This window comes from Mesitornis unicolor, unplaced genomic scaffold (genome assembly GCF_000695765.1).
Source record: "Mesitornis unicolor isolate BGI_N332 unplaced genomic scaffold, ASM69576v1 scaffold6912, whole genome shotgun sequence".
In the NCBI taxonomy this organism is placed as follows: Eukaryota; Metazoa; Chordata; class Aves; order Mesitornithiformes; family Mesitornithidae; genus Mesitornis; species Mesitornis unicolor.
Window position 1 is genome coordinate 5726 of NW_010168414.1, and position 18049 is coordinate 23774.

At 40.2% G+C, this 18049-nt stretch overlaps 1 protein-coding gene across 1 annotated transcript in view; it reads right to left on the reverse strand.

Moving 5' to 3' along the window:
- LOC104536406 (2-oxoglutarate dehydrogenase-like, mitochondrial) overlaps positions 1-18049 on the reverse strand; it is a gene marked incomplete at its 3' end in the record, with an annotated part of 32533 nt that overhangs the window by 3109 nt on the left and 11375 nt on the right. Inside the window, exons 4-14 of the mRNA XM_010179000.1 lie at positions 15619-15734; positions 11131-11285; positions 7694-7840; positions 7016-7106; positions 6326-6505; positions 5815-5943; positions 5271-5450; positions 4849-5001; positions 3406-3508; positions 2681-2809; positions 212-362 (exon numbers count right to left, since the gene is read on the reverse strand). Coding sequence (XP_010177302.1) covers positions 212-362; positions 2681-2809; positions 3406-3508; positions 4849-5001; positions 5271-5450; positions 5815-5943; positions 6326-6505; positions 7016-7106; positions 7694-7840; positions 11131-11285; positions 15619-15734 — 1534 coding nt within the window. The remainder of the gene's footprint in view (positions 1-211; positions 363-2680; positions 2810-3405; positions 3509-4848; positions 5002-5270; positions 5451-5814; positions 5944-6325; positions 6506-7015; positions 7107-7693; positions 7841-11130; positions 11286-15618; positions 15735-18049) is intronic.

The following is an 18049-nucleotide window of genomic DNA, read 5'->3' on the forward strand; positions in this document are numbered from 1 at the left end:
GTAAGAGAAAGAAGACAGTATCTAAGCACACTTGTTCTGCCTTAAATACAATTTTTTAAAATGCTCTTTACAGAAACACAGGAGATTTGATTATTCTTGACTGTCAGAACCTATAGGCTGAATAGCCTCAACTTCCCCTTCCTTATGGTTTTAAAAATACCAAGGTGTTTCTTTACATATAGGACAGCATTTAACAGTTCTCAGTACTCACCTAAAAGTACCCCTCTCCACATCCTGTCCACTTAGTCTGACGTGGATCCCTTCCTTCAGAAAAGAGCCAAAAGCCATGTATTCTGCTAAGGCCCAGTCCACAACCCTGTTCTTGGTCATTTCCAAGCGGGCTCTCAAAATCCGAGAGAGTCCTACATTGGAATAAAGATCAGAAATGTATTTTATATTCACATTACATTCACAATTCTCCTTCTCCTCTGGCTGAATTAAACACAGAGCCTAACTGGGTCTATAAATTGTTCTTCTAGAACTGAACTGCTAGCGAAGTAAAATAACTTGTTTCCCAGGCACACGGTTGCATAATGTTCATACCCTGTTTTAGAAGAAGAAAATGAGATTGGCTCTGTCAGAAACTACTCAGGACAATTAAAGAGACTCATGGTGAAATACTTCTTCCTAAAGATTTATTTTCACATCTCTAACACCCAGTACTGTTTTATAAGAGACTGAAAATATCAGCTATTGGGTGTGTGATTTTTTTCTTCTCTAATATTTTCTTGGCATTTGTCTTACTGGACTTCAGGAGATGTTACTAAGAGAAATAGGCCAGATTAATCAATACTATGAATGTCACATAAATAAGAAGTTGTAGCAGCTGCCAACAGATTTTCAGGGTTTGTTTTTTTTTTACAGCGAAAATCTTCTAACTTGGTAAGCCAAAACACAAGTTACATCACTGCGATTTTTAAAGGGAAAAAAACTTCAAAGCTGCACATAGGTACTTCTAGCTCTGAGGCTATAAGCCTAGCGTATTCAGTGTCACTTGGCACCATCTTATTTTCACACCCACGCTGATGCATTTGGCAAGCTGTCCTATTTGCCATTTTCCCAAATCTCCCTTTGCTACTTCCTCCATTTTACAAAAATTGCCCCGCTTTCTTTCCACATAAAGCTATCCTCTCATCAAAATTACTGCATTTTAAGTAAAAAAAATACTTGAACATTTTCTCTTTAGAATGTACTAAACATTTGATAAAATAATCTTCCAATTGTTTGTTTAAAGACTGCAAGATATTAAGCTGTTTCACTGTAGTGGAAGGACAAAGTACTTCTAAGTTGCTCTTCCCCTTCCAATTCTCCCAAAATTTTCTCTCTCATGGCCTTCTAAACTGCATAAAAGAATCTAGCAGACCAAAGTTTGCTGTGAACCATAAATTTATCCTATATACTGCCAAATGTTACTTGGTGTCAATAGCTAATCAAGTAACTAAAGAGAGACCCTCTTACCTTTTCAATCAGAATGTCTACTATTAAAATTGTATTGGTTGACTATAATTTCAAATTTATCAGTGTCACAACAAAGTGCACAAATGTGTAGAAGAGTTTTAAAGCTGATCAATTAACTGCATCTGCTCAACAAGCTTCCAATTGCTAACTAGGAATACCCTACCATCATTACTTGTAGCAGTGTTTACAAAGGAACAGTGTCCAAAAGGAACACAAATACAGAGAACATCTACAGCAGACACACTCTATTCCTTAATGGATGACCCTGGAGAAGAGATCAGCTAGAGATTTTCCCCCCGCCCCCCCCAAAAAAGAGCTCTTTCTCCTGATCCTACCATTCCCTACCAGCCAACAAAAGCAAAAAGATCCCTAAACAGAGTGTCTCCATGTTTCCTCACGGAATGAAGATGTTATTGGTCCCTGTAGAGCTGTTAGACTTCAACCTGACCAGAGAGTAAAAGAATGAACTCAGAATGTGACACAGAGCCAGGCGCTCCCCAGTAATACAGGCACATTTAACTTCCTACTGGAATAGATGCTGAATTCAGAATTTAATCTCTTCAGACCAAAAACTAAGGCTTCGTAAGAAAACACTAGATTTGTGCTATCACCAACACTAAATGATGATAGAAGGGTTGAAAGAAAAACTGTATCCAAATTTGCCCACAGAGTCCATTCAGCTGCACTAAAATTAGGCTCATAGTGGACCAGCAGCGTTGCCAGGTCTGAACCAAGCTAGATAACTTTCTACTTAGGAATATAACTACAAGAAGTGTCTTAAGTGGACCTCAAATTACCACTGGTTTTAGCAATTTAAAAAAAGAAAAAGAATAAAAATTAATAGTGCTTCCTGAGACTTCCTGAGACAGGTGCCTTACTTCCCAGTAAGTCCCACAAACATGCTGCAGAGTCAGCATTTTCCACAAGGACCTGAAGAATGAAAGGAGGTATTACCGTCACAAAAAGATTTTTACCTCCCTCAGAGGAAAAACTATTTTAATGATGTAGGGAACAGAAGTGGCATGTTCCTGAAAGAACATTATGCTGAGAACAAGCAGCAGGCCTCAACTGTCATATTCTCCTTGCTCATAGGGTAGAAGAGTTCAAATAAAAGTTACAGCCATTCTCCTCTTCGGGAAATGGTTCGACAGCAGTTCCATGCAGAAATATAAAATCTGAGCAAGAAACGCAGCCACTAGGAGAAACAAAGGCTCCAGCTGACCTGCATGTATCTTGAAGTCTTTGACTGGCACTGAACTCGCTACATTGCCAATGTGAGTCAGCAGGTCTTCTGAAATGCCAGTTGGAGGACAAGACATGCTCTTGGGTTCTCCATCCACGTTGAAGAATCCTGGAAGCCAAAGATATGATGAGATATTCAAGGATTCATTAAGAGATGTCTGCACTAATAATTTATTTTAAAACTCATAACTCTTAAAAGACATTCTAAGCAGCAGCCTAAACCTAGTTCTGCACCTTTCACTGGTAGGCACCATCACTTTGAATGTCTGCGTGACAGCAGAACTTGATCTTACAGGCACACAATAATCTGTTTTTTCTGCTTTCACTTCCTTTGAAGTCCAACCATATGGGCAGAGGCAGCCAATAAAAGGCATATGGCACCTCAGTCCCTCAAAAAAATAAATAAGACATACTCCCTCTTCCTGAAGGCACAGACAGTTAAACATTACAAGAAAAAAACTTCTCTGCTAAACTAAAAAGACATCTTTTTCAAAGTCACACCTTACTTTGCGTGTTTTTTTTAAGAAAAGCACCTCTTTCAAGTTGATCTGGCAGAATGTTCTATTTATCATTAACAGGGACAAAACAAAGGTCACATATTTTAAAGGATCACTGTCTGATAAACATTTAAAAGTCCTAGAATATGGACTCAAAATAAAAACACAGTAACATGAACACCAGGATAAGTGAAAGGACTCTTCTTACCAGGCCAAGGTGAATCAAGCCAGTGCTTGATATGTAGGATCTTGTTATCCTTTGATCTAGTATATGCTTCTTCACATATTCTATCATACTTTGCAATTTCTTCCTGTAGAACAAAACCTTTTTTAAAATGCATAAATGTAACACCTTGGTATCTTATAGATGGCTCCTACCATTCAGTATGATAAAACCAGTTCTTTAACTCCAGAAGAAAATTTACTTGCAATTATGCAATCAAACAATTTCATTGTATCTAGGATCAAATTGCCTTCTAGAAACATGTTTACCCACACTAGTCTAAATAAATTGTTTAGTTTACTAGACAGGTTAATTAGAGGAGAGTTCCAAGAGCTGAAGTCGCAAGCAGTACTCTAGAATGAGACAGAACTGAAGTACCAAATATAATTTACAGTCATACTTCTAAGATCAGCATTACCCACTCTCATACTTCAGGCTACAGAAGCTACTAAAGACTAGAAAAGAACCTCCTAGAAAACTAGTCTGGCCAGGAGAGTTTAGCTAAGAATCTGCTGGCCACACCTACCAAAGCCATAGGCAGAGAGCCCCTCTGCCTCTGTAACATCTACGTTTCAATCCAAAACCACAGTCAAGTTACTGAGCTAGCTCATCTTTAAAGTAATTAACAGCAATGCTGAGCTAAGTCTGTACAGCAAAACATCCATGCAGGATCCTGGATCCAGTCACCAAAGCCCATGTCACTGCTGGCACACACTCACGATTCAGGACAGATATTTCTGCATGAGCTGTGATCTTTCTTGCAGATAACAGAATGCACCTACGCAAACTGCTTTTTGTTGATCTGCAATACTATGTCACTACACAGTCACACCTTGACAGAAGGTCCTTTGTTGCATCTGCACTCTACACATTCACTTTCAAAAAGACAGAGTTAAAGACCTAACCAGCTTAATATAGGCAACTGCCTCTACACTTCATCCTTCTGGACTATTTCAAATGATCTTTGAATTTAGTTGAATTATTGCAAGAAAATTAAAAGGTTAAATTTATGTTATTACATTATTGCTGGATACAAGCCTGCCAAGGTTCTCAATAAGAAGCTACAGTTAAACCTACGAGCATTCGCATACTGTCTTACTGTGGAATCAAGACTCTAGAGATGAAGAACAGCTGACAAGTGACTCCATCTCCAACATTCACTTCTGGTCACCTTTTACAGAACTTACTCAGAACTGAAGCAATTCCTTTTCTGTGCAATATGTATTAATTACTTCACAGCACCTTCAGTCCTTTTGTTACAATACTATCTATCTACGTGAAAATCAAAGCCAAATTGAATCAAAGCGTCAAAGGGTGAAGACTTAACACAGTAACGAAAGGAAGGTTTTTAAGCAGACCGCATCTAGTGGCAGTTGTGTCTTCCTACTGACAGCTTCTGAAGTTCCCTTTAACTCTGTTGATGCGTACCTCAAACTCCTGCAGTGTTACAGTCCCATCCGCAATCAGTTTGTCTGCATACTTCTTCAGCACCGGCACCTGCTTATGAATCTGCTTGTACATTAGAGGCTGGGTGAACATCGGTTCATCCATTTCATTGTGCCCTCTCCTACGGTAACAAACCTACAAGGGGAAAGACTGTTTCTGTTGGTATGCAAAAATGTAAAATGAAACTTTTAAATGTCATCGTTTAACAGAGATTTTAGGAGGTTTATGATATAACAACATTTATGGATTCTTGTGGAGCTATTAGATGTTTGGGGTTTTTAAATGAAGAAACTAAAGGCCATTAAAATCAAAGTACGCTTCTTGACTGGGTCTTCTAAGCCACAGAAAAACAAAGGAGTAGTACCTAATACACAGAATGAAAAGTTAAGAAAACCGAGACTTACCAAGTCAACCACCACATCTTTATTGAATGTGTTTCGCCACTCCGCAGCTACGCTGCACACATACATCACTGCTTCAGGGTCATCAGCATTCACATGGAAAATGGGAGCATTGACCACACGGGCAACATCAGTAGGATATGGAGATGAACGGGCCATACGAGGGTCTGTGGTGAAGCCAATCTAAAAATTCCAGAAACTTCCATTATAATGAGGGCATCTCCCTCTACTCTGTTCTCAATGCTTGAGGTTTTCATTTAGTAGTCATTTACACAACAGCAGTACAAGTTTTTCATTTTTATTAGCTAGCTTCTTTGTGCTCCCTTAAAAACAAAACAAAGTCAACCTCATCCCGTTAAGTGTTATAAATTGAATTAAATAAATGTAGGTCCACTCAGAGTTGCTAGATAGTACGATCATTTTCAGGAACATCTTAACCATTCTAATAAACAGAGAGGACAATGCACCTAGCTAATAAAAACAAGAATAAAAAGAAACTAGCAACTACTCAGCAGACAAATTGATTGGAAAATGCCCTACTTGTTACCTGGTTGTTGACCACAACGTGGATAGTGCCATTCGTGGTGTAGGATGGGAGGTCACTCAGATGAAATGTCTCATAAACCACTCCTTGTCCTGCAAAGGCAGCGTCCCCATGTAATAATATGGACATAACCTAAAAGGAAGGATTATATACATATATTGACACATACATTAGAAAAAAGCCCCTGCAATTTAAACTTCTCAGCAGGATTTCTTTGCTCTGTATTTCTGTAGCACTTATAAAAGAGAGCAGTGTTTTTACGTAGACTTGTCAGCATTCTGCTGCCTTGATCAGTTCACAAATAAAGGTTTTAAGCCTACTTCCTGAAGTTACCTCTGACATAATGTGCCAAAAACCTTATCTAGTTCAACAGGTGGTATCTCCCTTTTGTGAAGGGGGAAGAGAAGATTGTAATACAAAAGTACTGATAAATTATTTTTATTAAAATTAATACCGAAAACTACCAGTAAGAGCAAAAACTAAAAAAAAGTTTTAAAAATTAAAAAATTATTACCTTTTTCCCTGCCGTATCCCCTCGATAAAACTGTTCAGCTTTTGTCTTCCCTTGCACAACAGGATCAACTGCTTCCAAGTGAGAAGGGTTAGCCATCAGGGACAGAGTGATCTTCTTGTTTGTAGCGCGGTTGATCCTCTCATGGTACATTCCCAGGTGATATTTTACATCCCCGGATCCCTAACATGCAAGATGTAGTCACAGTTCAGGAATGTCATTCACACCAGCTGCATCTGATTGACACCTAAAATTTGTGATTCAGTCTGAAAATTGCATCTAGACAACTGCACATTAGTATGCGCTATAGATTTTACACTGCAATTTCAAATGTGAACACTGTTCCTATTTTATTATCTTAGTGTCACTATCCAATATGGGATAAATTCTTACAGAATATTGATAGTCATTTTACTTATATGAAACAAAGAAACATGCCTAGAGGCTACAAACTCAGTCAAATGACCTGGAACTTACTTATCTAGTCATTCCTAAGAAATCTTCTGCATGTTAGAGGTACAGTACAGTCTTTTAAATTTATTAAGAAATTTCACCGCATCATATTCCTCAAACTAGAAAACAACACATTCCAGCAGCTGATAATGCTATTTTTGTAATAACCATGACCAAAATGACTAAAAACTACCTTGAATGTTGACCTCTCTGTATAGATCTATTGAAGAAGCATCTTACCTCATCAGCTGCTTCAAGTTTGGGATCAAATTGACAGAAGATCTGCTCCAGCTCTTTTCGGATTACGTTAGCCAATACATTCAGCCTACCTCTAAGAAAATTCCAAACAGTTATGTCTCAAAAATGGTAATAACAGAGTTAACAGCATAAAACTTGTAAAATTAGCAAGCCATCTCTTTCAGAAATTTGCAAGTAAGAAGTTCACTTTAAACTTTTGAACCTGACACCCTTCATTCTACCCTCCTCCTCCCATTGCAAAGTTCCTCCAATGCATTCTCACAGACAGTTTACAATACCTCATTATCCAAGTATGAGCAATGAATTCTGTAGCTATCTAGCAGTTTTACCATGATGACATGAATAGTTCATTTATTACAGCAGACTGCAGTCTGACACTACCTCACCAAGGTTTCCCAGTTACAGACTCAATGCAATGGGATAGATACCATGGCTGCCGTCACATTTGCTTGCAGCTTCAAAGTACACTGCAGAGTTTTGCTAGCATTTACCTGTGAAGCCTGTAGCCTCTCATGGACAGGTATTTGTTACAGTTCTATGTTCCCATTACTCACTGTGACTGACTTTTCCTACCACAGCTTTATAATATCAAGTCTAGGACCCAAAATCTGTCTAGTAAGACAATAAGCAGGTTTGTTGTGGGGTTTCCATTGACATTACCTATGAGGCATCCCCATTATAACATATTCAATTCCCATTTCACTGGATTTATCAATGATGGTCTTCAGCGCAGGAATCATTACTTCACATCCTTCCAAACCAAATCTCTTTTCAGAAGACCACTTGCGAGCAAGGAAGTCTTCAAATCTTTGCCAAAAAGAAACCCCCAAAAAACAAGAGAGAGTGTATTAAGATAACGTAGAAATACTTATTGTCAAACATCTTTTCACAAATAAAATTACATTACACTGTTTCAAAACATTTGTGAATACATGCTTTTAGGCCTCTGGAAGTCATGTGTAGGGAGTGAGACATAGGAGAGAATTAGAGTCTTCTTTCTCCTCTGAGGAGTATTTACCAGGACTTTGAAACAATTCACGGAGGAAGAAGTCTCCACCTCAGACAAAATCCATTTCCCAAGTTAAACTCCACACATTCCCATGTATACAAGATGTATACTGACCACTGGGAAGGCAGAGTAACAGCAAAGCAGTCTCTTCTACGGATTGAAGAAGACATAAACATATTTTCTGGATGTAATGATTAAACACAATAGAAAGCATGCTTATTTCATAGGTCCTATTCAACAGCAGGGCTCCTCAGACTGTGTGATGTTACTGGTGGTAACGTGCCAAGAACTAGGACACTGGTATCTCTGCCCCAGCTGCAGCAAATGAAAGATGTCAATCCTTAACAGCTCTATGTTCTTTCATTCCTTAATGCATTTGGGCCACAGGCAATGTGAGTGGCTAGAAAGCACATTTTCACAAACACCAAAAGGATTATATGTTGTAAAGCATGGAGATACAAAAAGCAAAGAAAATACTTCTTCCTGAAAATAACTGTATTGGTTACATCATCTGTGCAATGCCATGACGCATAACACTGCCATAATGCACTAACACTCAGCTTATTCCTTACTTAGAACGCTGATATTTATCTCTTTAGACTGAAGTCCTAAAAGCAGTGAAATGCAGAGTTGCCAAAAGACTCTTCTTAGCCCACCCATTGATACCATTACAAATCAGGCATTTAAGCAACAAGCCAGACCCTCAGCTGAGCTATGCTGCCAGAATTACTCAGGGAGGCCTGTGGGGCTATGCCAGTTTATACAAACTGAAAGCGGAGTCCCACATGAACAGCAAGTCCTATGGGGCAAATCAAAGTGGTGGTTGTTGTATGGGCCTGGCCTGGCCTGGTGTGGGTTAAATGCCTCAAAGCAGGTGATTCTAGCGACCCCCCAGTGGCAGGAATGGCCGTGCTGGAGAGCATGTCCAGACCTACCCAGGCGAGGGGCCTGCTGTGTGCCCTATTGCCTGGTACAGGCAAGGGGCATGAGGGAAGAGTTTAAATACCCCCCCTTAAGCCTGTGATCACCCACCATTTCGGTTTCTTGTTGGTATTCTGTCGCCCACGGGTTGCTGAAAGGTTTGAATCCAGTGTTTTTTCAAAGGCATGTATCTTATTTAGTAAAAATATTGCTTACACCCTTCTCCTGAGTGATTTGTATCGCTCTGTCGCCATGCCAGGATAGAAGAGCTCACTTTTTAAAGCGGGCCGTGACAGTTTTCACTGTTTACACACAGTTTTCCTCCTCTTTGCAGCTGCAAATTAAGTGTTGGACAAGCAGCAAGTTCGTTATTTGAGGCAAACTGCCACTAAGTGTGCAGAACTACAATATTTCAGTCACATCTTGCACGTACACCATACGCCACTGTGTGTACACAAGGGCTGGCAGCTCATCTGCTGTCACTGCATGTGTTCAAGACACAAAGAGGAGCAAGTCTTACAAAAGATGGTTGCTCTCAGAAGGGAGAATCTAGAAATGCTTGACCCTGTACAGGCTTAAGATGCCCAGATGAGAGACTACACAATCACGGTCTAACACGTTTATTAATGCATATACAAAGTAGCTCTAAGATACACGAGTACTTTATGGGAGGAAGAGTTTAAAATGACCCTTTGTTCAATAACCTATCAGTGAGCACCACAAAGGAAGAGAAACCCTACTTTAAAACTCAGTTTCAAGTACCTAAAGTATGTAGTCCTTGGGATGAACATTTTTGAAAACAGTATTCTTGAGCAAAATGCTGACTATCTGCTTTACAAAGCCACAAACTTCAGCAGCAAAACCAGTTTTGAACAACCCAGATATTTATTTTAATCATTTTGAGCCAAAAAAAAGCACACTAGAGACAGTTGAACAGAAATTTATGCAAAACTTTTTTCTTCCATTTTCAGCAGACAACCTGGCAGAAGATGAACACTCCGCTCCTTCATGCTACCAGAAATCTTTCCACAGGCAGGAATAAAAGCAAAATTCTTGTCTCAAGATAAATGCAAATGTTTCACACTGAGGGCTTGTTAAACAAACTTACTGAAGTGCAATATTCATTTGACCATTAAGTGTCTTTTTTATTTCTGTTTAAATGAAACTTTTAACCAGACAATCTTGCTATAATATTGGCACACAAAACCTAGCAAAAATATCTTTCGACACCTCCAATGAGTACTTCAGGTTTAAGTCTTTGAACATAGAAGCTTAATAAAAAAATGTGTCTTCATAAATCTCTAACTCTTGTGTTTATCAAAGGATATGTAAACTGTTCCACATTGTCAGAACTGCAGTAAATCTTGTGTCTGAGAAGACAGACTTGTTCTAGGGGCGAGAGGGTAATTCAGTCTCTGGAATCACAGTATTTCCATACAGATAGCCACAATGGAAGCAATCAATAAGCTGCTTCCAAACATGCTTTCATATATTGCAGAGAACAAAACTCCTACTGCCAGGTCATGCAACAGCGTATCTTGGCATACCTCAAAAGTAAAAGGGCAAAACCAGGACCTGAAATCCCATTATGCCTCTCAAATCCAGTCCCATCTTGGCAAAGTGTTCCAAAGAGACTGTCAGCATCCCAGTGAGTCAAACAACATTCATGCTGACATTTCACCCACCTAAAAACTCTCCTTGAGCTGACTGTTAGGATGGCTTCCTTTGATCACATGCTACTAGAAAGATGCACAGTAGCTAGAATATAGCAGAAGATCAGTGTCCAAAGTTGTTCTGACACCTATTTTCTGAAACAGGCTATGACTCTTTAACAGAGATGCATATTACTAGTCTGTTGAAGCCATTTTTTCCCAGTGTATCTCCTCAAGCCAATGAAAACACTGCCAGATATGCCACTAAAGGCTGCACAAGTGCTACAGAAACAACCTTTTAAGAAAATAGAACGCTAGAAGTCACTACACAGACCCTGATATACCTCACAGCACACACTTTCCCTTGCTATCGCTCGTTAACTACGCTGACCTGTACTCCAGATTTCACTTGGACTCTTCACCTCCACCTCGGCAGCATACAGACCCCACCAGCTTCCCACAGCAGCTTACACCCAGCAGCCACAGAGCAGTTTTCCAGCACCACCACAGCGTACCTCATGGAGCGCACCAGCCTTGCCAACAAAGTCCTTTTTTCCTCATTAGTAAACTTCATAACACCCGGCGTCTCAAACTTCTGCCGGATCCACTGGCACTGCTCCACATCATTGATGAACATAAACTCCAAGCCAATGTGTTGGCAGTAGGTATTCTAGGATGTAAAAACACCAACACAGAAGCTTTAGGAGTTAATGGGCCATGAAGGAACAAATATGTATTTTTCATTATATTTTGTTACTCTTTTGAAAGCTATCTCGTCTTCTTCCTCTTCCAATATATCTCGCCCACACTAATCCTATGAACAAATAATTTATTTCTTATATTATTATTTAGAATGGACTGAGCTCTGTCCAGGGGCAGATGAAGAGTGAGTTGAGAGCTTGTGGGTAAGAATCAAGGGGCAGGCTAATATGGGAGACACTGTTGTGGCTGTCTATTACAGACCACCTGATTGGGACGAGGAAGCTCACGAGGCCTTCTACAGGCAGCTGGAAGTAGCCTCACAATCACAGCCCCTGGTTCTCATGGAGGACCTAAATTACCCTGACATTTTCTGGGAAGGCTACACAGCCAGGCGCTCGCAGTCCAGGAGGTTCCTGCAGTGCACTGATGGTAACTTCTTGACACAGGTGGCAGAGGAGCCAACAAGGAGAGGCATGCTGCTGGACCTTGTTCTGACAAACAAGGAGGGACTGGTTGAAGATAAGAAGGTTGGGGGCAGCCTTGGCTGTAGTGACCATGAGATGGTGGAGTTCAGGATCATGTGCAGTAGTCACAGAGCAACGAGCAGAATCACAACCCTGGACTTCAGAAGGGCTAACTTTGGCCTAAGGAACTGCTTAGAGAAATCCCATGGGATAGGGCACTAGCGAGTAGGGGGGCTCAAGAGAGTTGGTTAATATTTAAGTGCCTCCAAGCTCATGATCAGAGCATCCTGATGAGCAGGAAATCAAGCAAGGGAGCCAGGAGACTGGCATGGCTGAGCAGGGAGCTGCTGATTACACTCAAGTGAAAGATGGCATTTTCTAGAACATGGAAGAAGGGGCTGATCACTTGTGAATAATACAAGAATGCTGTCAAGAGGATGTAGGGACGCAACAAGGAAAACTAAGGCCTCCTTAGAATTAAACCTTGCAAAGGAGGTCAAGGACAACAAGAAAGGCTTCTTTAAGTACATTAGAGGCAAAAGGAAAGCTAGAGGACCGAATGAAGTGGATACCCTGGTGATGGAGGGTACAGAGAAGGCAGAGTTACTAAATGCCTTCTTTGCCTCCATCTTTATTGCTAAGGACAGCCCTCAGGAGTCCCAGACCTTTGACCACAGAGTAAGTTGGGAAAAAGGAACATGTTGAAGAGGATTGGGTTAGAGAACAATTAAACTGGACATCTACAGATCCATGGACCTCGATGGGCTGCACCCAAGAGTACAGAGGGAACTGGCAGAGGTCATTGCTAGGCCACTCTCCATCATCTTTGAAAGGTCCTGGAGAATGGGAGAGGTGACTGAGGGCTGGAGAAAAGCCAATGTCACTCCGGTCTTCAAAAAGGGTAAGAAGAAGGAGGCAGGTAACTACAGACTGGTCAGCCTCACCTCCAGCCCTGGAAAGGTAATGGAACAGCTTGTTCTTGGCACTATCTCAACACATGTCAAGGAATTGAGGATTATCAAAGGATTCACCAAGGGGAACTCATGCTTGACCAATCTGATAGCCTTTTACAATGGCATAACTGGATGGATTGATGAGGGGAGGGCAGTGGATGTGGTCTACCTTGATTTCAGCAAAGTGATGGTGACTCGTTACACCATCTCCCATGACATCCTCACAGCCAAACTGAAGAAGTGTGGATTAGATGGCTGGATATTGAGGTGGATAGGGAACTGGCAAAAGGGCAGAACTCAGAGTTGTTCTCAGAGAGAACTCTACTCAGAGGCCTGTGTCTAGCAGTGCTCCTCAGGGGTCAGTACTAGGTTCAGCTCTGTTCAGTATATTCATCAATGACCTGCACAATGGGACAGAGTGCAAATTTGCTGATGATACAAAGCTGGGAGGAGTGGCTGACACATCAGAAGGCTGTGATGCCATTCAGCGTGAACTGGACAGGTTGGAAGGTTGCACAGCAATAAACTTAATGAAATTAAAAAAGGGCAAGTGTAGGGTATTGTATCTGGGGAAGAACAACTCCATGTACCAGTACAGGATGGGGACTGACCTGCTGGAAAGCAGCTCAGGTGAAAAGGACCTGGGAGTCCTGGTGAACTGCACGATGATCATGAGACAGTAACATGCCCTTGTGGCCAAGAGGGCCAATGGATTCCGGGGCTGCATAAAGAAAAGTGTGGCCAGTAGGTCGAGGGTGGTTCTCCTTCCCCTCTACTCTGCCCTGCTGAGGCCACATCTGGAATACTGTGTCCAATTCTGGGCTCCTCAGTTCAAGAAGGACACAGAACTATTGGAGAAAGTCCAGCATAGAGCCACTAGGATGATGAGGTGACTGGAGCATCTCCCATATGAGGAAAGGCTGAGAGAGCTGGGTCTGTTTAGCCTGGAGGAGACTGAGGGGGGATCTCATTAATGCTTATAGTTATCCAAAGGGCAGGTGTCAGGAGGATGGGACCAGACTCTCCTTGGCTGTGCCCAGTGACAGGACAAGAGACAATGATCACAAGTACACAAGAGGTTCAACTTAAACATAAGGAAAAACTTCTTTACTGTGAGGGTGACAGAGCACTGGACCAGGCTGCCCAGAGAGGCTGTGGAGGCTCCTTCCCTGCAGACATCCAGAAGCCTCCCGGACACCTTCCTGTGTGACCTGGTCTGGGTGATCCTGCTCTGGCAGGCAGGGTGAACTAGATAATCTCTAGGGGTCCCGGTTCTAACTCCTACCATTCTGTGATTCTGTGATTTTACTGAATCTGTTTTTGTGCCAAAAAACTTTCTCTACAAAGTAACATTTCAAAATTTTGAATCTGGAAGATTCTAATTGGGTAATACATTTAAAGCAGGCCAATATACCTGCCTTACACTGGCATATTTCACCTAACTCACTACTGCTCTTACAGGCATAAAGAGTATTTTCTTTAGATGCACCAGCAAAGTTTTCCAGACATATATCAAAATTTACCCTTTTTTAAATGTCACCTGAAGTTGAGCAATAAAGACAATGTGAAGACAGCTATGAAGCTTCAAGCAAATTATCTGGTAACTGTCAAGTCTCAGAAGGCTGGAAATCCAAAAGAATCCAGGCAGCCGAGAGGAAAGGAAAGGAAAGACAGGGAAAAATGCAAAAACACTTCAGAAATTCTATCTCCTTGTTACATTTTTTCTTTTTTTTTTTGTACCTTAAAAAGAATATCCCACCAAAAAAAATTTGTGCAAAACACAACTCAACAGATGTAAGACTGGTTGTGAGTTTAATCTGAGCCAAAACTACTCTGAGCACACAGTATGTGCTCTCTGTTGCCTCTAAAAAGGAATTTAATGTTAACTCCAATGAAAAAAAATCCAAAGCTCTGAAGAGAAGAGGGGAAACCAAAGGGTTATTTCTCTTTAACGCAAAACAGGTTCTTGAGGCTTTTAGATTTTGCTACTGATTTTTTCCATTTATTTGCACATTATAATTTTAAGGATTATCTTTTGAAAATCGCTGCACAAACATGCTAGAAGTACAAAAAATCAAAAAGCAAATATAGAGCTCAAATGCACAAGAGAGATGTTGTGGCTTAAAAATTGACTGTGCTTCAGCTAAGCTGCTGTAATAGTCAAACGTGCAAGCCAACACATTCTTTCACATTTGCAAATCCTAGAATCCTAGTCAAGATATACTTCTGTCTTTTTAGTCAGGAACATCCAATACTTCTAACTTAGTACTTTACAAATCCATTACCATTCCCATTTGCTGTTTGGAGTTGCACTTACATTTATTCCTTTAAATTATTATGATGATTTCACATGGCATAAGCATATTACCTGTCAGATAATGACACTAGAAGAAGGACATGGGATGGAAAACAAGGACCATCACTATCTGCAAGCTGGGCTTTCATGAATTTGTTACCCAATCCTCATGTTTTACTCATGTAAAAGTCCCACGAAAGCTAGGGCTTCGAGAGCCACCCCTGCCCATCCTGAGTACTGTATGCGAAGGTGTTTTATCTGTGGTAGGACACTTAAAAGACAAGTTCTGAAGGCTCTGTTCCTCTGAAACATCAGCTTTTTGCAGAACTAGGGCCCAAGTTAGTATTCCACCATATTTACCTCTTTCATATTCATCCTTGACCTATGTATTTCAGATATCCAGGCAATTAAACTAATGGTGTTGTCATCTCTAGAAACAACAAAGGTAATTTTTACTGTCATCTGAATTCTTTACATGCCCTATTAATAACCGACAAATGATTTTTTTTGTGTGTGTGACTGACAACTGGAAAAAGTGCACTTCTGCTAGGATGAAAACAATCACCAATCAAAAACTGTCCCACTGACCTCCAGCCGTTTGATGATCTCTCGTAGAGAAAGGCTGTTCTCATGTCCTCCTATGAAGGTAGTTGTAGGAAGCTGAAAGACTTTGTCCAGATCTGATTCATGCAAACCATAAAACCCTACAACAGGTACATTATTAATTTGCTAAGCAGGGTAGGAGAGAAAGAGGAAACCATAACTGCTTTTCAAACAACTGCGAATTAAGTTTAATAAAGCAATATTAAGAAAGAAGGTAGCAGATTAAGAATTGAAAGTGTGAATATTTTAGAGGCACCCATTAGTACAATCCACTTTAGTCTGGATTTTAAAAAAAAGAATGTTTTATTTAAACAGTTTTTATGCAGTTAGAAGTACCAAACCATTCCTTCTTAAAAGCTTAGGCAGAACAACTGAAATGAACATCACCCAAACCTTTTTATATTTTAGCATATTAGCATATATGCCACCCATTCTCCATATTATATCCTGCACTTCACTGTTTAGTAAAATAACCAACTGTAATGATCAGGATTTCTTCCTTGCTCTATTATGAGCAACAAACACAGAAAGAAACACTATTCACAGACAGAACTAGTCGGTTGGATTAATTTATACAACATTAATAGACAGACTAAGAGAACGTGTTCAATGTAACGCTGTGCAAACACTCTGGTAGAGCTTCCAAGGTACCTCTGTTCAGACTCTCTCTCTTTATAGGAAAGTTACTTTGAAACAGCCGTGTAATGACCTGTACAGCCCTATTCCCAATCGGTGACCTCTTAACAGACAGATCTCCACACACACACTCCCTCAGCCAAAACAAGGGTTTGTTTAAGCGTATCATCCCGTCTCGACTTAGACACACATAAACTTGTTCTGGCTCAGAACAGGATTTAAGTAAATATTTAACTTAAGTATTATGCAGTTTCAAAAGCCAAAATACACAAAAAACAGAACTGAAAGACTGATATCGATGCAAGTTAAAGGCTTTGTACGATAAAGCTTAATCTAGACGTGTTAAATGAAGAAAGGAAAAGAAGCTTCTTACAACTGTAAGAAGCAAATGTACAAAACTTTTAATACACATTACCTGTAGTTATAGAAAATTATACACATAAAAAATGTGTGTACCCATGTGAAAATATTCTAAAAACTAGCTTATTTTTAATTTTGAACTCTTTATCTTAGTGACAGATAAGTTGCAAGCATCCACTTTAACACTTCTCTGACAGCCTACACATAACTCTTAAATCAATACAGAGTAGTGCTCCATATTCCCTGTGAAATGAATTTTATGAAGACGAAAGAATAGCAGCAATTTAAAGATTAAATAATAACGGAACTTAGCATTTAGAGTTGAAGTCAGGCCATAGGACTGCATTGCCACCACTTTTACTATACAGCACTGCCAGTAATAATACTTTCTGTGTTTTAAAAACACGTATTTTAAATATTTTTATATTATTTTTAAACATGTATTTTAATAATTATTTTAATAACATATTAAAAAGTCAAATCTGGAGTGACAAAGTGGTTCTGGTACCGTAATGGGTTTTTCCAGCACCAAATTAATTTATTCGTTATGTTCTTCTATAATGCCAAAAAAAAGAGAAGGAGGGACATAGGGGTCAACAGGGTCTCTAGTGTCATTTGAAACTTTGTCTCTTCTTCCCCTCTCCTTTGCTGACTTCCAGACTTCACAGGTTCTTCGTGTTCTGTCACGCAAAAACTAGAACCTGTACAGGAGTGATCCGGGCGCTCACAGAACATCTGTGCTCTGTCCTGCAGCATTACTGAAGAACCACCTCATGTCTACAGAGATGCAACCTTACTGAAACCCAAGAGTTCCTGACACAATTCTAGAACTTGAATCGTGCAGTAGGTACACCTGGCTGCATTTTTAGAAGCAACTACCAGAAGGTTTCTCAGAAAAAGAAACCAGAAGGTGGGACAAAGAAAATGCACAGAAACATCAAATACTAAAATACTTTCTGTACTACCAGAGAACTTCCATAAGTTTCCTGCCTGGAACATTCAAGGACAGGCAGTATTTGAGATCCTTCCCTTTTTTTGCTGTGTCAAGACTACGTTAGAAATTTTGTTTCCCCTCACAAACTGAAATATCACCTCAGTTACACTCGCAGACACATCCCCCCATCTCATTCACAGGTCTAGTGTATTTTTCCCATGCTCATGAGGGTATCACTATGATGCCTTCTGACCAGCTACCACGCTCGGTACTAAGCTATCTGTAGAGTTTAAATAAATTTGTGTTTACGTGCCAGCAATCACCCACGCTCCAAACAAATTATATTTACTCAGGAAATGTCAGTGTATTTTCTAGCAGGTACCTCCCTTTAATTAAAGCTGACAAACTTCAAAGACAACCCCTGATTTGTGTAAGCACCTCTTAATTACAGTCTTTATATGAACAAGGGCCAGACTGCTTCTTTCC